Genomic DNA, 19,884 nt, shown 5'->3' with positions numbered 1-19,884 from the left:
AAACCCTTCAATGGGGTCCCATTACACTTAGAAAAAAAAAAAAAATCCAAACTCTTTGTCATGGCCCCAAGGGCTATACAGGAGGTCTGGCCCAGCTTAGCTTTCTGACTTCACCCACCTCTCCTCTTTAACCACTCCAGCTCCACTTTCACCTCAAATACCTCAATCTCTTCACCATCTCAGGCCTTTGCTCTTGCTGATCCCTCTGCCTGAAAATGCTTTTCCCGCTGATCTTCGAATAGCTGCTCTTGTGTTCACCGTATGTTGGCACAGATGTCAATCTGAGATGCCTTCCGTGATCTCTCTATAACAGCACCTCCAGATTTGAGTGGAGTTATAGATAAAGCAGCATTGGCCCTGAGTGGTTGTTGAAACTGGGTTGAAGGGTATGTGGGACTTCATTGTCCTGTCTACTCCTGTGTGTTTTAAGTTTTCCATAATAACAAGGTAAAATAAAATAGCACCTCACATCCACTCATTCTGCGTTTTATCTTTTTTTTTCTTTTTTTTTTTTTGAGACAGGGTCTCTGTTCCCCTGGCTAGAGTACAGTGGCATCATCATAGCTCACTGCAACCTCAAACTCCTGGGCTCAATGGATCCTCCTGCCTCAGCCTCCCGAGTAACTGGGACTACAGGTGTGCACCACCACACCCAACTAATTTTTCTATTTTTAGTAGAGATGAGGTCTCACTATGTTGCCCAGGCTGGTCTTGAACTCCTGACCTCAAGTGATCCTCCCACCTAGGCCTCTCAAAGTGCTGGGACTACAGGCCACCACCACACTCGGCCTGCATTTTGTCTTAATAGTCCTTATCACAATGTGAATTTAAGTGTCTTTGCTTCCTTCCGTATAGTCCATTTTCCTCATGAAAGCTTCAGGAAGATAAAAATGGAGTCACTCTTTTTCACTTTTGAGTCCTCAGTGCCTAGAACAGGATCAAATTTCAGATTAGTGCTAAGCTGTCTATAACAGCTAACATTTCCGTGTTTTATTCACTATGGACTCTCCAGAACCTTGAGCAGGACCTCGCACCTTGTAAGAAGTTATTTTTTAATCTAAAGTTAGAATGTGTGAACTAAAATAAAGTCTTAAGGGTCTCCCCCACCAGCTGACTGAGTGGACCCCCTCTTGGCCAAGGGGATGTTCTAAAACTAAATTGCCTGCCACAATGAGGGAGGTCAGACATGCCTCATCAGGCCTCCACCCCCCTTGGAGACATCCTTTGTAACTCATTAACAGGCCTAAGGGTATGCAAGACAAACTTCAATTTACACAACAAATATATATCTGGGTGGCTTGTCTCTGATTAATAGCTCGTTATCTTAAAATATTTGAAGCCTTTAGACAAAGCTTCATGTCTTTAACCAATTACAAGTCAAAGAATCTTTAAGCCTACCTATAACCTGTAAGCCCCACCTCCCACCCGCTTCGAGATGGCCCACCTTTTTGGGCCAAACCAATGTATACCTCTTGCATATTGATTTATAACTTTACCTGTAACCCCTGTCTCCCTGAAATGTATAAAACCAAACTGTAACCCAACCACAGCAAGTCCACTTGCTCAAGGCTTCTTGGGCATGGCTTCCTCAAATTTGACTTAAAATTATTTTACAAAGTTTGGCTGCTTTTCCATTAACAAATGAGACATCTAAAATTTAGATGGATGAATGAGGGGCCTGGGATGCCAGACCAAAGAGCTTTGACTTGATCTACAAGCGACAGGGAGCTGGAAAAGACTTTGAACAGTGCAGAGACAGGGTGAGATGTAACTGAAGGTCCTCTGGAGACTAATGTCAAGGGCATGGGGGAAGTCAGGGTGAGGGTCCAGGCCATGGGATGGAGCTGGGGCAGCTCAGTAGCTACCAAAGAGACAAAACTCTGTGACTATTGTCTGAAGAAGTGGCCAGGGAAAAAACCAGGTTTCTTGGGAAGGTGGAGATGCCCTTGATGAGGTCAGGACCCTCTCCTGGCCACCAGCAACCATCACATTGCCCCTCTGAAGGAAATTAGAAATATTTTACCCCAAAACATGACATTTTTACATGCTGGACTGCAGGAGCATCGTCAAGGTCTCTCTGACCCCCCCACCCCCAACATTGGCACTACCCAAAAAGTTTATCTTCCTATGATACAGACACACCTAAGAGAACAATAATTGTTCTTCCCCTCCCTGTAAGACCAGGAAAGTACACCTGAACAGACTCTTTAAGAAGATAATGTCCCCTCTCTCAGATTCATTTGAATTTCCAAAGAGAACTATTTACCAGTTAATCTTTGTTCCCCATGCATTCATCCTTCTTAGCAATCCCTTATTGCCCCTAAACAGAACTTTTCTTTTCCCCCCTCCCATAACCCATTTTACCAGAAAGGCACATAAGATTCTGAACTCCATCTTCATTCTGAGAGTTCCCACATATACATGTTAAAATAAATTTGTGTCCTTTCCTATTAATCAATCTGCCTCAGGTCAGTGATTTTTCAGTGAACTTCTATGTGGACAGGAGCCTTTGTTCCCAATGGTTTGGTGAACCTTTGTGGGGCCAGGGGACTTTGTTCCCTAAACCTCCCTCCCACCTCTCTTAGTTCTCCTCCCAGTGGTGCAGCCCTGGGCAGAGGGACAGACACACAGCCACCCCAGGCAATTGTTCTCTCCTCAGTTTAATGGTGGTTAGTGGGATTGCCAAAACCCCCTCCCCATTCCCCTCCCCGCCCCGTACAAAATGTGTGTCTTTTTTTTAAACAAGAAAAAGGGGGCAAAAGCCAGGAATGGGGAGAGGGGGGTGCAATCTGATATTTTCATACAGATTTTTGATTTTTTAATATATTATATATAAAACCATAGAGACCACGCATCCCCCCCAAACTCCTTTCCCCCTCCTGGAGGGGGGCCTGGAGGAGAGACAGGGAAGGCCCCCCGAGGAGTGGGTGGACAGAGAGACAAATGTGGGTGGGACAAACATGGGGAGAGGAGGTAGAGGGAAGGGGTACCCAGGAACCTGGGGAAGAGGGATTGGAGAAAAGGGTTGGGGCTGTCTCCCTCACTGTCCCCATCAAAGTTATGACACAAAGACACAGAATCCCTGTTTCCACGCCCTCCCCCACCCTTCCCCCCCACCGTGCAAACATGGCTTTGCAAAGAGGTGCCCAGAGCTCTGTGGAACTCTTACAATGGCTGGCATGGGGTCTGGGACCCCCAAAGAAATCTGTGTTCCCTTTCCCTTCCCACCCCACCCTTCCCAAAATCTGATCCCCTCCCCACATGACCTGGTTCTGTAGCCTAGGGGCCCTGGCCTTCCCCCAGTTATCTTCCCCCAACTCATTCCCTACTGCCCTCCCTGGACTTGGGGGGCCTGGACCTTTGGCCCCTGCCCCATGGGGTACCCAGACCTTTGGGCCCTCACTTCTGGCCCTTGCGGAGATCCAGGCATACAACACCCCCATCCCTGCCCAAGCGTCTGAGGTGTTAGTGGTGGGAGGAGAAGCCCACCATCCCAGACTCTGGCAAATGTCTTTGCTGGTTCCTTGCAGCTGGCAGTGGGGGGGATCCCAGCCCAGGCCCAGGCCTGGGGTGGGGTTGGGGTCAGATGAAGAATTCTTCTTTCCTCTTGTGTCCATCGCTGCCATTGAGGAAGGCTTCTCTTGCTTCTCCCTGCTCATCCAAGCCACTGGCTTCGTGGGTCAGATAGGAACCTGAGGGGGTGACAGCCCCAGGGCAGAGGGAACATGTATGTGGACCCAGGAGTTGGACAGAAGTATAGGGGAAGAGGGAGACAGACAAGACAGATACCAGGCGAAGAGGGAGAAATGGAACACATAGGGAGTTAAGTGCAGGGAATAGCAAATAGGGGCAGAGAAACAGAAAAGCAGAATTAGGAGGACTCCAAAAGCTCACAGAAAGAGCCACTCTTATTCCTTTTCTTGGTGGCATGCCCTTGCTCTGCTCCCAACAAATCCAGCAGATACGAAGGTAAGTTGCTTTATTCAAACCCATGCCCTTAATTCAGCTTCTAAGTTCTACTCCTTTTAGAGTACTGGACCGAAAGCCCCATCTCCCTTGGGATCTTGACCTCAGGTCCTCGGGGATTTGGAACCCTGGGTGTAGGCCCCGCCCCTTTATCCTGGCCCTCGCCCCGCCTCCTTTGAATCCCACAACCAACCACACCCCTCGCTGAATTCAGGCCCCACCTCCACTCACCCTTCTGCCGTACGGAGCACCAGACCATGCCCACTAGTACACATATGATCAGAAACACCAGTAGTGCCAGGATGCCGCCCACAATGGCATAGGGAACCGACGTCTGCGCCTCTACCACCGCACCGGGGTCTGCCAGAGGGACAGGGCAGGGTACAAGAGCAGGTCATCAGAGGGCAGTTTCAGTCCTACCCCGTCGCTGTCAAGCTCTTAAATCATTCTGCACACCACAACTAACTTTTATGTGCCACGTCCCTCAAAAATTACTGCCACCTTGTATCCTTCTCATAGCTCCACTCTTTCCAGATGCTCCACTTTCTCGAGGAATGCTGGTTGGTTTGTACACTGCCTGATCTCTCCCCGAGTCATTTTGCTAATACACTCCCTGCCTCTCTTCTCCCCTCTGCACCCCAAAGGACAGAGGCAGCACATCCCTTTTCTTTGGATTCAGTTTTTCTCCCACTGAAAAAAAAGGTCCAAGTCCAAGAAACAGGTCTAAGTCCCTTCCCACCTTGTCTGAAACGTTTCAGGTATTTAAAATGCTGGGCTAGGACCCAACCAGTTCTAAAATTCCCGCCCCACGGCAATAAGAGCTAAACATATAAGATATTATGTGCGAGGGGCTATTCCAACCGCTTTACATATTTAGCTCATACAATCACAACCACCTTATGAGGCAGGTGCTATTGTTTATTTCCACTTTAGCAAATGAGGAAACTGAGGCGCAGATTATGTTACCCTCAATAGAATGGGGCCCAGCCAAATTTGAACCCGCTGGGGCAGTCTGGCCCCAGAACTGTAAGAACTCTGTTGGCTGTTGCCCCCCCCCCCCCCCCAGTTACGGAGTCTCTCGGCCCTCAGCCGGTCCCCAAACGCCCCTCACCCTGCCCCAGGCCCTGAGCCCTGCCGGGTCCGCCGCAGCCGGCCTCACCGTACACCACGAGCACATAGAGCGCCCTCGCGTGGCCGTGCTTGTTGGACGCCTCGCAAGTGTAGGTGCCATTATCCGCTGATACCAGGCCGGGCAACGTGAGCGTCTCCCCCAAGGCCTCGGCCCTCTCGGGCAAAGATTCGTTCCCGCGGTTCCAGCGGATCTGATTTGGCCTGGGCAGGGGTCAAGTAGAGTGAGAGTTAGGAACCCACGTGCCAGCACCCAATTCTGACATGTCAGGAATTGAGACACGCAGCTCTCGCGCTGCAGGGACCTCCGAACACGAGGCTCCCCCTTTCCTTCCTGGAAAACCAGCAGTGCCAGGCCCAGCTTCCACCCATCAGCAGTCTCAGGACTCCTAGCGTCGCCAAACACTTCTACCCTCAGGATCGAGGAGTCCTCCCTCAGGACCCAGAAGTCTAGTTCCCAGCTTTCTGTTCGCCCAGCCCTCTCCTTCCTGAGACTCGGGTGTCCAGGGCCGCAACTCTTGTCACCCCAGGACCCAGGAGTCTCAGGCCCCAGAGCTCACCTGGGGTTCCCGGTGACAGCACATGTCAACACCAGCGTGTCTCCCTCCCTCACCACAGCTTGGGAGGCATGGATCCGGGCCGTGGGGGAGTCTGCAAGAAGGCAGAAGACAGAATGATTTCTGGGTCAGCACGCGGGGCTGAGGACCCTCCCGGGGGCGGGCGGCTGGCGCTGGGACCCCCGGGTGCCGGCCCGCGGGGCACTTACACTGCACGTCCAGCACGTACTGCGTCTGCTTGCTGTGTCCTGAGGGCAGCGCCTGGTTCTGGGCCTCGCAGATGACGATGCCGCCGTCGTCCTTGCGGTCCACACGAAACCGCACTGTGCTCGCCACACTCCAGACCTTGCCGCTTTCCTGGCCGCTGCTCACCCCTGCCCCGCCCCGCCCAGGTACAGTCAGGCCGGATTCCAGCTCAGCCACCCCGCGGCTCACGCCAAAGCTGGCCATTAGCCAAGCCCCGCCCCCAGGCCTCGCCCCGCCCCCACCACGCCCACGTGCCTCTTCCCAGAGCCCCTACCTTTCACTCCCAGGCTTTCTCACCTATCAATTCACCCAGCAGCCACACATTTAATGGCTAGTGTCTCTAGAAGCTGTGCGCTCCTCGCCAAGCCCCGCCCACACCCGACCTGTCTCTGCTAAGCCCCGCCTCCTAGAGCCCCGCCCCCTCCAGTCCCCGCCCACTCGGCATCCAGCTCGGGTTACCTTTCAGCTCCTTTCGGTCCCGGTACCAGCGCAGGGTGGCGGCCGGGCGGGACCGCGGAACCAGGCAGCTGAGCTCCACCTCGCCGCCCTCCACCGCCTGCTCCCGGACCTCCACCACGGGATTCTCCGGGGCCACTGCGGCAGGGAGAAGAGGGAAAAGGGAGTTAACTAAGGCGCCGAGGTGAGCTCAAAGCCATCAGGCTGCCGGATCCCAGACACCAAAGAGAACCAGGGTCCCAGGGGTCAAAGGCTGAGGCAGGGAAGGCCGGCCAAATTTACTGGAGCCAGATGTCCAGGATGTGGAAAACAGCCAGGGTCAGAAGGTCTTAGGAGAAGAGGGAAGCGAAGAAGACTGGAGGAGGGGATGGGTCCGACACGGGGAGGGCGTACCTAGGACAGTGAGCGTGGCAATCTGGTGGTGGGTGTCCTCCGTGTAGAGCTGGCAGAAGTAGCCCCCCTCGTCCTCCAGGCGGGCATCTGAGAGCCGGATCCGCACCCGGCGAGGGGAGAACTCCTCGAGCTGGAAACGCTCGTCCTTCAGGGCTAGTGAGAGTGGAGGGGTAGGCATGAACTTGGCGAGTCCTGGCTTCAAGAGTCCCACCCTTCCTCAATAAGCTTAGAGCCCAGCCCATAGCCTCTTTGCTCCAGCCATACCTGTAAGTCTGAGGTGTTCAACTATTTACTCCCTTGGGGACCCAGAATGATTCACTTTCGTCCTGCCTGCAGGACCAGGAGTCCAGGCCCTCAGTCCTTTCCTCCCTCCCACCCCAGAGCACAGACTGTCAGCTGTGTCCTCTTTCAGGACACAGGAGTCCAGGCCCTCCGGCCCTCTCTTCCTTCCAGACTCAGGATTCCTGTCCCCAGCACTCACCGCGGGTGCCGTTGAAGAAGAGGGTCTGCCGGGCTGGGTTCTGGATGACAACTATGGACCCATCATACTGGTGCAGACGGCAGGTGATCTCAGCCACTCCACCCTCAGCCACTGTCACATTCTCTGTCTGTACTTCCTGTCCCGCCCCTGCACCATGAGACAGACAGGAGACTTGTTGAGGGCTGCAATTAAATCTTTTCTTTCTCCCTCTGTTCATCTTCCATCCAAACCCCCAATCCCTCTCTTTCCCCTCTCATTCAGTTCATTACACCCAACACTTGCTGGGGGCTAGAGCAGAAAATCTGCTCCCTATAGAGGAGCTGCAGTCAAGATTCGTGGTATATGCTCCAGTGGGGGCAGAACAGGGCATACAAGGAGCCCAGAGAAAGGGAGACTAGAACTACCTAGAGATTGGTGGTCAGAGAGCGCTCTGGAAGAATGCGCCATTGGATCTGGATCTCAAAGAGTAAGCAGCAATTCACCAGGTGTGGGATATTGCTGTGTGTTCACCCAACTTTCTCTTTCACACCTGGGCACATACTGTAGCTTGTCTGCAAAGATGGCCATAATATTCTTCCCATTCCTGGACATGCCCTTTGCAAGTTGACTTTGCCTCTCTCTAGTCCGGGGAGGCACTGTGACTTGCTTTGATCAATAGAACTTGCTAGAAGTGATATTGCATGTGTTCTGGAGCCTATGGCTGAAGAGGCCTAGCAGCTTCCACTCTTGCTCTCTACTGCCCTGACACTGTTACATGGAGATGCCCAAACTAGCCTCTTTGTGGATGAGAGACCACAGGAAGAGAAAAGCTCCGCCAGCACCAGCTGCCAGGCGTGTGAGTGAAGGCATCCCCAGTTGCACCACCAGATGACTGCAGCCACACTGGTGACCCCAGTTAAAACCAAGAGACGATCTGCCCACCTGCTCCAGCCCAAATTGCTGACCCCCAGAATTGTGAACAAATAAGGTGGTAGTTGTTTTAAGCCACTAAGTTTTGGGTGGTCTGTTCTGCTGCTAAAGTTAACTGACACAATATAAAACTAGGCTACATCCCAGCATCTTGTGTAGTTAGGTGGAACCACGTGGCTGATTTCTGGCCAATGGGATGTAGGTGGAAGAGATAAATGCCCCTTCCAGCCCTCACAATCTTTCATGCTGGCTGAGTGGAGAGGCCTCCAGGGAGCCTACAGGAGGGCAGGATCACAAGCTGGAAGGAGCCCAGGTCTCTGACTGTTCCCCATGACCTGCCTATATAGGACTGTGACATGAGCGAGAAATATACTTTTTTGTGAAGCCACTGACATGTCAGGGCTGTTTGTTACAGTGGTTAACCTACCCTGATTGATTAATCCATCAGAGGAAAAAGATGGGGGATTAGAAAGAAGCACCAGCAGAGGAAACAGCCTAAAGAAAAGCTGAAAGCTGAGACTAATCATCATCAGTGTCACCATCATTGTCATTGTCATTTCAAAATAACAGTAACCACCATAGCTACCATTTATTGGGCACTTGCTGTGCTAGGCTGTGTGCTAAGAGTGTTACCTATATAATTTCCATTTAATCTTCACAGTACCTGTATAAGGTAGGCACTATTATTAATTTCCATTTTTTTCCCAATCCCCATTTTTATGGATAAGAAAATTGGCCCAGAGAGGTGAAATGATTTGCTCAAGGTCACAGCCAAGAGTGGCAGAGCCAGCATCTCATCCAGATCTCTCTGATTCCATGTCCACTCCTGGCTGTTTGGGTGAAGTATCCAGCATTGGCAAGGGGTCATGGGATATGCTTATGGTGGACCTCGAATGTCAAGTTAGGAGATTAGCTTTTATTCTAAAGGCCAGTGAAGGTTTTTTTATTTTTATTTTATTTTGCTTTATTTTATTTTTTTTAAGCTTCCTAGGCCAGTGAAGGTTTTGAAGCAGGAAAATGCCATGATCAGATCTGCTTGTCTTTAAATGCTGGATAACTCTCCATGTTTCTTACATTCTGTCTCAGGGTTTCATTCATTCATTTGAGTATTTTCGGAGCAATAGGTACGTTTTCAGGGGCTCGGTATCCAGGGATGAGTCAGATGAGATCACTGCCCTGGAAGTCTTTTAGGATTTATGCAGCAGTAGACACTAATCACTGTAATATCCCATCAAAAGTAGTATGGCATGTTTTCTACAAGAGGGTAGGTAACCTAATTTGGGGGTTGAGGGGTACAACAAATTCTGGAGGATGGAGGCAGAGACAGCTGGCTTCCTATCCCGACATCCATTCTTCCCTTTCTCCTCAGTAAAAGAACCGTCATTGACTGGGCGCAGTGGCTCACGCTGGCTCACTCTGGCTCACGCCAGTAATCCTAGCACTCTGGGAGGCCGAGGTGGGTGGATCGTTTGAGCTCAGGAGTTCGAGACCAGCCTGAGCAAGAGCGAGACCCCATCTCTACTAAAAATAGAAAGAAATTATATGGACAGCTAAAAATATATATAGAAAAAATTAGCTGGGCATGGTGGCGCATGCCTGTAGTCCCAGCTACTTGGGAGGCTGAGGCAGGAGGATCGCTTGAGCCCGGGAGTTTGAGGTTGCTGTGAGCTAGGCTGACGCCACGGCACTCACCCTAGCCTGGGCAACAGAGGGAGACTCTGTCTCAAAAAAAAAAAAAAAAAAAAAGAACCCTCATCATATTTAATAATTGCTCTATGTCCAGCAGAAAAAGATATTTCTCAGTTTTCCGTGCAGCTAAGTGAGGCTGTGTGATAAAGTTTTGTCCAGTTAGATATAAGCAAAATTGTCATGTGGTAATTTTGAGAGGAATTCCTAAAGAAGGGGGACAAGTCCTTTTTCTACCATGTTGCCTTTGTGCTGCCTGGAACTAGGCTGTGATGCATGGAATTTAGGCAGCCATGTTGGACCATAAGGACACGGGCAGTAAGGATGGTGGAACCAAGAGCTGGAAGGTGCCTGGGTCTCTGTGAAGATGTGGAGCTGCTGTAACAGTCCTGGACTCCTACTTCTGGCCTTCTTTTATATTTGAGTATAGTACTGGGTATTTTTATTTTTATTTAATTATTTTAGAGAAGGGGTCTCGCTATGTTGCCGAGGCTGAACTCAAACTCCTGGGCTCAAGGGATCCTCCCACCTCAGCTTCCTGAGTAGCTGGGACTACAGCACATGGGTACTTAAGCCACTATTTGAGGTTTATCTAGCACCTCCTGGAATATCAAGCTTAATACATCCAATCCCTGCTCCAGATATTTTCCTCCCCAAGTTTTCCCAATCTCAATAAATGTCACAAACATCCACCCAGTTGCTCAGGTCAAAAACCTAGAAATTATTCAAGTTCTCTTCCTTTCTCTCATCCCCAGCATCCATTCCATCAGCAATATCTGTCCATTCTACCTCCAAACAAATGCCAAATCTACTCCCATTTGTCTACCTCTCCTACCTTTACCCACATCCAGTAACATCATCTCTCACCTGGACCCTTCAAGAGCCTACTTATGAGTCTCTCTGCTTCCATGTTTGCCTCCTCCAAGGCCATTCTGGATTTTTCAAAACTCTAAATCGGATCAATTCACCTCTCTGCTTAACACCACACGAGGGCTGCCTATTACACTTAGGAAGAAAGTGAGACTCCTTCCCAAGCCTTCAAGGGGCTATGTGGCCTGGCCCCTCTCTGACCTCACTTCACGCTGCAGGGCCTTTGCACTTGCTCCTCCTTCTGCCTGGAATGTTCTTCTCCCCACATCTGCTAACCCCCATCATCCCAGGGCTGCCTCCTATTGGATTCGGGTCTCAGATCATATCAACACCTCCTCAGAGGGGCCCTCCCTCACTCCCCATCCTCTCACCTCCAGAACACTTTCCATTTCCTCACCATGGTTTTGGTGATTATTTCACTGAAATTATCTGAATAATTTGCTTATTGTCTGTCCCTCATCACTAAAATACACACTCCCTGAAGGCAGGGATGTAATCACTGGGTTTACTACTGTAGCCCCGGTGCCTAGAAGTGTGCCTGGCACTTGAGAAATGTCTGGGGAGCTTGCTGAATGAACTCCATATGTCACACAGGATCTCATTTCAGCCTCACAACAAATCTGTGACATCATTATTTCCATCTTAAACACCTGGGTTGATCCCAGTGCCACCCCTTGCCATCTGTGTGACCTTGGGCAAGTGCCCTCACTTTTCTGAGCCTCAGTTGCCCCATCTATAAAATAGGAGTGATGCCAGTGTCTGCCTCATAGGGATTAACCTGGTGCCTGGAGCACAGAGCGCCCTCTCTGTGACACTGATGTTATTACAACCTCCGGAATCATGCCCCGACACGTGAAAACTGGAACACACATCCTGGTGCTTTTAAAAACATCCCAAAGCCTATCACCGACCCTGGACCTCAGAGCTGGTCCAACGCTAGACCCCCATTTTACAGATGTGGAGAATGAGGCTCAGTGGGTCCCAGGCAAGTCAGTGGCAAAACTCACCATCTCCTGGGAGCCATCAGGTCCTCTGGATCTGCCCCCCCCAAAATATATCCCCTGCTCTCTGCTTGAGGGTGCACATGGGGTGAGGGTGGGGGGCTTTTGTCTTATTCCCTCCCCCTCCTGAGGAGTCAGTAACCAACAGTGTCTGTGCTTGGAATATTAATGTCCCAGGAGCTTTTGTTTCAGGGGTTTGGGGGGTGGTGGGGGAGGGACTTTCTGGTCAGAGAGGGGCTGAGCTTTGGGGACTGGGGCACTGGCCCTTTAAACTGTGTTGACAGCCAGGAGTCGTCATGGGGATGGTGCCTGGAAAAAGGGACAGGGGAGGATTTAGGAAAGAGTGGCTGAGCAGGTGATGTACACAGACCCAGAAATCCAGCCCCCAAACACCTCCTCTCCCAGGACCCAGAAGTCGGGGTTGCCAGCCCCTCCTCCATCAGTTCCCAGGAGTCTGGGATCCTGGCTTCTTCCTCCCTTAGATGCAGGAATCCGGCCCCCAACCACCTCCTCTCTCAGGCTTTGGAAGTTCAGGCCCCCAGCACCCTCCTCGAGCAGCACCCAGCAGTCCCGGCTCTCAGCATCCTCTCCTTACAAACCCAGGAGCCTGAGCTCCCAGCCTTCTTCCCCCTTAAACCCAGAAGTCTGGGCCTCCAGACCCCTCCTCCTTCAGGACCCAGGAGCTGGGGGTCCAGAGTACACAGCTGGTGGATGTTTCCACGGAGACTGAGCGGGATGGGGGGAGCACTTCCTGGGTCCTGAGTCAGCGAATACCCAAGGGAGTCTCAAGGTCACGGTTCCGGGAAGGTCACAGCCACCCCCTCACTATCCGCTCCCCAGGGGGCTCCTGGCATCCTGCCTCCTTCCCCTTTCCTCCCCTAGGGAGGTGGTACATCCCTGCTCCTAAGCAAACCCCCCTCAGCCCCCCATCAATGGCGGAGTCCGAACATCCTCGTACAAAGCGTCAATTCTTCCCCAGCTCAGGCTTGTGAAGGCGCCTGTATTCGGAGGACCTAGGCATCAGGGTCCCAGCCCCTCCTCCCTCGGAAACCTGCAGTGGAACCCCCTCAGTCCCTTCCTCTCTCAGAACCCAGGAGTCTGTACCCTCACCCCTTCCTCCCTCAAGGCCTAGGAGCACAGACTCCAGCCCCTCTCTCCTTCGGGAGGCAGGAGTTCAAGGCCCTGGCCCCTCCTCCCACAGACCCCGGGAGTCTAAGACCCCAGTCTCTCCTCCCTCAGCCCTGGGGGTCCAGCCCCAGCCCCTCCTCCCTCAGACCCAGAAGTCTAAGACCCCAGCCCCTCCTCCCTCGGTCCCAGGGGTCCAGGCCCCCAGACCCTCCTCCCTCAGACCAGGAACTCTAGGACCCCAGCACCCTCCACTCCTGGAAACTTTTGACCCTAAATCCACAGTCCTCAGCCCCTAGAACCACAGTTCAGCCTTTTCTCAGCTCTTTGTCCCCCTCCTTTCTGGGGACCTAGGTATCAGGTGGGGGGCGTAGGGGTGAGTCAGCAGCCTCACACACAAAGTCCCCCCTGTGGCCCCCACATTCCTGGGATATTGAGGACTCCCTGGATTCCAGGCCTCAGGCCCAGCCAGGGGGTGGGGAGTCCTCCAGAGGTTCTCCCCGGGTGTGGGGCGGGGGGAGGAATTCCAGCTCCGGGAAGGGTGCAAGCCTGCACTGAGCTGCCACTGTCCAATCCTCCACCCCCAGTGCCCTCTATTCACCCCCCTTCCCAGAAGAGCCCAGGCTCTGCCCCCGCCCCTTGCCCCACTGGGCGCACGCGGAGGAGCCTGGGTGCCTGGTCCTGCGGGCCTGGGGTCCGCACAGCCGGAAACCAGTGGGTGCTTGGGTCCTGGTGCCACAGGCCATTGGATGCTGGTGGGTCTGACTGTCTCCAGGCCCCCCCACCCCTCCCAGAGAGAGAAAGCTGCCTTTGTGTTCCCCAAGATGGGGACGGGCCAGGCTCGCACGACATTAACCCACCCTTAGGCCCCAGCCCTGCTGTGTCTAAGGTCTTGGAATCCATTGAGAAACCTGACCCCCACGCCCAGGCTCTGGGGACTCAGGCGTCTAGGTCATGGGTGGGTGGGGGATCAGTGATAGAAAACTCCAAAGACCTGTTCCTTGGGGTGACTCACAATGGGGGGAGGGTCCCCCCATTGTCAGAATGGCTGGTCAGAATTTCAGCAGGGAAAAGTGACTCACCCTAGGAAGGAAACAATATTTGGGAGCAACAACCTCCCCCTCCACATGGCCCCCCAACTCTTAACAGCCTCTCCATTCTTTCTTTGTGTCTGTATATCTGCTTTCTCTGCTCCTTTCTGTTCTACCTAATTTCTGGCCTGTGGATCCCTGTTTCTGCCTGCGTGCATCTCTGGGCAGGCACACCATCTCTCTCTCTTTCTCACTTCCTCTCCTCTGCCCACCCCAGACTCTTCTTTCTTTTGGCATAAATCTTATCATCCTCTTCTGCTATTCTTGCCAGAATGAGCCAGGAAAGAGAGAACATATTTTTGAAAGGGCACAAATGGACCTCATCTACAATTTCCATTCCTGGGCAAGGTGAGAGGGGAAGAGGGTGACTAAGAGGGTGACTGATACCCCCTAAAATTTGGCGGCGAAGGCCATTCAGAAATATCCAATGAAAAGGAAAGCAGGCAGGGCCCTTCAAGACCATGTGCTACACAGCTCTCTACCTCATGCTTTACAGAAGGGGAAAATGACAGTCGGACAGGGACAGAGACTGACAAAATTATACCAGAGGCCTGGTAAGGACAGGACCCAAGTTCCTTAGTTCCCAGCCCAGAGTTCTTCCCATGTCGCCGACCAAGCTCTCTACTTGTAAAGCCCCACACCATTTAATTTAGGGAAAGTTTACAGAGAGGATTAGGGTGCCAGTGACTTTAAAATCAAACAAGGGACACGGCTATTTCACAGAAGTGCTGGAGAAAGGATTCCAGAACTAGGCAGGTAGTCATCTTAGGCAATATTCTCATTCTGAGAATCTGAAGTCCCATGATTCTAAGCTGTCAGGATTCTAGTTGCCAGAGATGTCAAGATCCAGGAACTCCAAGAAATCAAGATTTCACAATATTAAAGATGTCAGGATGCTAGAATGCTAACACGAGCAAGGTTCTAGAACTTTAAAGGTGTCAAGATTCTAAAGACTTCTGGATTTTAGAATCCCTACAGATGTCAACATTCTAAACTATGCTCAGGTTCTGTTTACTGGATTCACTGGTTCCAGGATTCTATGAGCCTAGTTTTTAGCCTAGAAGTTACATAAAGAAAAATAAAATCTGATGGAAATGTAGCTAAGGTACCAAAGTTCTCATCTGGGAAACTGTGGCCTTTCTGTCGCAAAGAAAGGTGGTAATGATGAAAGTTTTGAGGCAATCACAGAAGACTATAGAAGAAAGGCAGAGAGTGAGAGGTCAGCCTTGTCCGGAGGCTCGGAGGCTCTGCTTCACAGCCTGGAGCGGGGAAGGTGCAAGTACACTCAACTTGCCAGAAACCCCTCCACGCTCTGAGCTAGGATTCCCTTTCAGGTCACTGAGTTCAACATCCTCACTTTACAGGAGGAGAAACTGAAGCCAGGAGAGAGGGGCATGTTTACCACTGGCTGCTGTGGCAAATGGCAAGCACCAGGATTTAAGCTCAGGCCTGCAGCCCTGTGCCACCTGGTTACAACTCCTCCCCAAACCTCTACAGAAAGCCAGCCCTCCCGTTTCTGCCCAGCCACCTCCCAATCATCTGTTCCTCCCAAGAGTGGCTTTTACCTACAGGGAGTGGGTGACCCGTGACAGGTTTGAGACACACACAGTGTGAGAGTGTGTCTGGGTGACATTTCCTGACCTTGTCTCCAGCCTCAGGGTCACCCTATCTGGGGGGTCTCAGCTCCTCACTGTGTGTGATAAGGGTGTGTGGATGGCTTCCTGGATGTCCTGGAGGGGGCTTCTCTGGAAGTCATGCCCGGGTGTGTGAATGGGTGACCAGGGTTTGGGGAGGCATTTGCTGAATCCACGTGTGAGCCTACATGCCAAGGTTCCCATTCCCACTTCCCCCCACACATACACACCGACATTTCTCCCTCAGGGCTCCTTAGGATGCCCTGCCCGACTCAGTTCCTCTCCAGGGGCACAGAGGGACATAGAGAGAGAAGGAATGAAGGATGGGATGGGGGATGCTGGCATGGAGGTCGCAAGGGTAGAGAGAGGAGGCAGAGAGATGCGGACAGGGTAACAGTGGGACAGAGAGGGGGAAAGAGGGAGATAGGTGGCAGAGGGGCTAGAGAAAGGGGTGACCGAAAGATGGGGACAGAGAGACAAGGAGATGGGGCAGATGAGGGACAGAGAAAAAGGGACGGGGAAACAGGGTGACAGCAAGATAGGGGCAGAGATGGAGAACAGGGGCAGAGAGGGGCAGAAATACAGGGGGACAGAGAAGAGAGGATGACGGGGTGGGGGGACAGAGTGACCCAGGAAAAGGGGACAGAGGTAGGGGACAAAGACAGGATAGAGAGATGGGGAATAGGGGAGCAAGGAGAAAGGGAGACAGACGGAAGGAGGGACAGGACTCCGACACTGAGGCACAGAGGACAAGGGTAGGGGGACAAGGAGAGACATAGAGGGATTCAGAGACGGGTGGACAGAGGGACGCAGAGACCGGACAGAAGGACAGCGGGACCGGCCTGGGAAAGGCGGGCTTGTTGGGGGGGTGGTGGGCTCAGGCCCTTTGTCCCCGCCAGATCGAGCCTGTGCGGGGTGGGGGGGCTGCGGCACGGCGGCCGGGGCCCGCGCCCCCTCCCCCGCTCGCGGCTCCCGGCTCCCGGCCCGCGCTGCGCTTTGTCCCGGGGAGGGGGCCCGGCCCGGCCCGCGCGCATTGTTCGGCCTCTGCGGCCCCTCGGCGGTCGGGCTGTCACCGCGGTGCGCCCCCCGCCCCAGCCCAGCCTGCCGGCCCCGGCTCCCGACCCTACCTGGCCCCGCCGCGGCCGCCCACAGCAGCAGCAGCGGCCACTGGAAGCGCCGGGCCCGGCCCATGGTGCCGCCGCCGCCGCCGCCGCTCGCTCCCGGCCCGGCACCTGCACCGCCCGCGCCGCCCGCCCCGCCCCCAGCGCCCCGCCCCCTGCCCGCCCGGGGGCGGGGCGCTGAGGCCGGGGCGGGGCCGGGCTGGGAGGGGAGGGGAGGCCACGAGACAATGGGGGAGGGCACGGATGGGAAACGTGGGGGGGGGGCGCGAGCGCGGAGAGAGCAGGGGAGAGGAGGGCGGGGGCGAAGGCGGGAAAGGGCTGCGCGTGAGCGACTGCGTGCGGGAGCAGGCGGGGAGGTGGGGACAGGTTGTGGGTGAAGGGCTAAGGTGTTGTGCGTGGGGATAAGGACAGGGTGCGAGAGTGTGAGCGGGTGAGGGTGAGTGTGCCGTGCACAAGGGCAGTGCGTGAGGGTGCGGGTGTCGCGGTGTGCGGGAGGGGTGACAGGGGAGAGCGTTGCGTGCATGTTGAGGGTGTGAGCCTTGAGGGAGGGGGAGTGTGACATGGGCAAGGTGAGTGTGAGAGGTGTTCGTGGACAGGTGAGTGTGAACACGAAGGTGTCCAGTCTAGTGAGAGGCTGTGGGCTGAGCCGAGAGAGGGAGGGAGGTCGGGACGGGTCCGGGATCTCCCAGGGCAGGGCGGGGCTGGGGCTGAGGCATGGGGTGGGGTCAGTGCCTTCGCTCCCTCCCTCCCTCCTGTCTTGACCCGAAAACCCCGTGTTTCCGCGTCATTCCCCGGGAGGGGCCCATGAAAGTGAACCAACTGGAAGGAAGCCTGAGTTCTGGGCCTCGGGAGGGTGAGGCCCCTGTGGACACCTCCCGGGCCCTGGTGTCCCAGCTCCCCGCTCCTCCCCGCCGCGACTCTTCCTGCCCCATCTCTCGGTGTCCCTCTCTGTGTGCACTTGACTCAGCCCTTCCCAGGGACTGATGCATGGTCTCTTGTTATGTGAGATAATTTCCCCTTTGCTTTAGCCATTTTGAGTTGGGTGCCCTTTTAAGTGCAGCCTTGGCCACCATATCGCATGTGGTTCCCACGGAGTACATGGAGGCAGCCCTACTTGCTGATTAAAACATTCTAAGTAATAGTTTTCTTTTTCAGTTGCCCCTCCATCCTTGTGGTGGGATCTCTCTTGCAGTCTGTTTTCCAAGCTCTGGCCAAGTGGGCAGCATACCACAAGGACCGCGGGAGCAGGGGATGCTTGTGTACGACCTGAACAACTGCATGCAGTGGCTTTGATGTGAACTTCATTGGCCTAAGTAGAGGAGACTGTGGACAGAACCTTGACCCACACTGGACCCAGTCAGAATCTCTTGGCTAAAATTTTAGAAATGAGACTCAAGTAGTTCTTGGTACTTAACATCTCAGTGGGCATAATTGGCTATTACGTGTGAAGTAGAAGAAGGTAGTCTGTGGAGAGACAGAAAAATAAAGTGGAAGTCTAGGAGGGAAATCACACATTCAAAGAGAGAGAGAGAGCAAGAGAGAGCGATTGATTGAGATTCTGCAAGAAGGAGATAACCTTGATTTTACACAGCTTTTCAATTGTTTCCTGTCCCTGGTGAGGCCTGGAGACCTAGACCTTGCTTGGATTCCAAACTTCTGATAACATTGTTTTTGCCAAGTCAGCCAAAACAGATTTTATTTCTTGCAACCAAAGGTTCCCGAACAAAAATTTGGGAGCCATTAGCAACGAGGTCCTATCACAAGCTAAGGTATAGGACATGGGAAACTGGTCCCTAGCCTCAGTACCTGCTGGAAGGCATCATGGGACGTGTATTTCTGTCCTCTCAGCTCCACTGTAGGACATAATGGGAGATGGAATCTTAGCCTCCAATCTCTGCCGTAGGGTCTCATGGGAGATGCCGTCCAGTCCGGACCTCAACACCCATTGCTAGGCATCGTGGAAGATGTATCCCTAGCCTCAATATCTGTTGTAGGGCATCATGGGAAAGGTGAAATTCCTCAATTTTAATTATGCAGCATCTCATAAAATGTCATCTTAGCCTTATCTCTGCTGTAGGGCATCATGAGAGAGCTAGTTCTGGCCCCATTTTTGTTGTGAGACACCATAGAAGATGTAATCTTTCCTTCCTTCCTTCTCTCCTCTCTTTCTTCATCACCTGCCATGGTGCAGGCGCTATGCCAGGCGCTAGGACTACAGTAGCAAGCGAATAAAAGGCCTTGCCCACCATGGTGATTGTAATGGGGAGAGTTAGCAAAAAACAAACAAGAACATGACTGCTCTGGTGAACCATTGCCAAATAACAAAATACTCCAAAACTTAGAGACGTCAAACAACAACCTTTTTATTTTATGATTCTATGGGTCAGGAATTTGAGCAGGATTGGTGAGTATCTGCTTCACGATGAACTGGAGCCAAAAATGGACTGGCTTGAACAGATGGAGATGGAGGGGATACTCATCTAGGGCCATATATCTGAGGCTGTTAGTGGTATTGTGGGTATTGAATTGTGTCCTCTTAAAATATATGTTGAAGTGCTAACCCCTGGGATCTATGCATGCGACCTTATTTGGAAATAAAGTCTTTGCAGATGTGATTACATTAATGATTAGATGAATCCCTACTAGATTAGGGTGGGCTCTAAATGCAGTGATTGATGTCATTATAAGAAGAAAGAGACATTTGGAAACACACAGCCACACTCACAGGGCGGAAGGCCATGTGAAGACAGAGGTAGAGATTGCAGTGATGTGCTGTCAGCCAAGGAATGCCAAGGATTTCTGGCAACCGTCAGAAGCCAAAGGGAGGCAAGGAAGTGTTCTTCCCCAGTGGCTTTAGAGGGATCATAGCTCTGCCAACACCTTGGTTTTGGACTTTTGGCATCCAGAACTGTGAGAGAATAACTTTCTGTTGTTTTAAGCCACCTACTTTGTAAGTTTATATTAATAGTAATTTATCATGGCAGCCCTAAGAAACATATTTCCTGGCTTTCTTCTCCATATCATATCTGCTGGGGCTGCATGTTCAAGGTGGCTCCTTCACCCACTTGTCTGGTACCTGGGCTGAGAAGGCTGAAACATCTGGGGCTTTCTTTCCACGTGGTATCTTATCTATACATGAGTAGCCTGGGCTTCCTTACAGCATGGAAGTATCAGGGTAGTAGGACTTTTACATGGCAACTGGCTTCCCCAGACTGAGTGT

The 19,884-nt window shown here is 52.7% G+C and overlaps 1 protein-coding gene across 1 annotated transcript; it reads right to left on the bottom strand.

Moving 5' to 3' along the window:
• Nucleotides 1-2,644: 2,644 nt before the first annotated feature.
• On the bottom strand, nucleotides 2,645-16,791 carry CADM4 (cell adhesion molecule 4). The gene is made up of 9 exons (XM_045531538.1): nucleotides 16,671-16,791; nucleotides 7,228-7,374; nucleotides 6,747-6,899; nucleotides 6,357-6,491; nucleotides 5,861-6,025; nucleotides 5,655-5,745; nucleotides 5,126-5,298; nucleotides 4,198-4,326; nucleotides 2,645-3,692 (listed from the first exon to the last, which is right to left on the bottom strand). The coding sequence occupies exons 1-9, from the start codon at nucleotides 16,732-16,734 to the stop codon at nucleotides 3,583-3,585; spliced, it is 1,167 nt and encodes a 388-aa protein (XP_045387494.1). The 5' UTR covers nucleotides 16,735-16,791; the 3' UTR covers nucleotides 2,645-3,582.
• Between the last annotated feature and the right edge of the window lie 3,093 nt (nucleotides 16,792-19,884).

This window comes from Lemur catta, chromosome 19 (assembly GCF_020740605.2).
Source record: "Lemur catta isolate mLemCat1 chromosome 19, mLemCat1.pri, whole genome shotgun sequence".
In the NCBI taxonomy this organism is placed as follows: Eukaryota; Metazoa; Chordata; class Mammalia; order Primates; family Lemuridae; genus Lemur; species Lemur catta.
The sequence above is the reverse complement of the archived record's forward strand: the minus strand, read 5'-3'. Positions and strand labels throughout refer to the sequence as shown.

Excerpts from the sequence above, each read along its gene's own strand:
- CADM4 (XM_045531538.1), bottom strand. The coding sequence starts at position 16,734 with ATGGGCCGGGCCCGGCGCTTCCAGTGGCCGCTGCTGCTGCTGTGGGCG. Across the intron at positions 6,492-6,746 it reads TGCCACGCTCACTGTCCTAG|TGGCCCCGGAGAATCCCGTG; the intron begins GTACGCCCTCCC and ends TCCCTGCCGCAG. Across the intron at positions 6,026-6,356 it reads GGACCGAAAGGAGCTGAAAG|GGGTGAGCAGCGGCCAGGAA; the intron begins GTAACCCGAGCT and ends GGGGCGGGGCAG.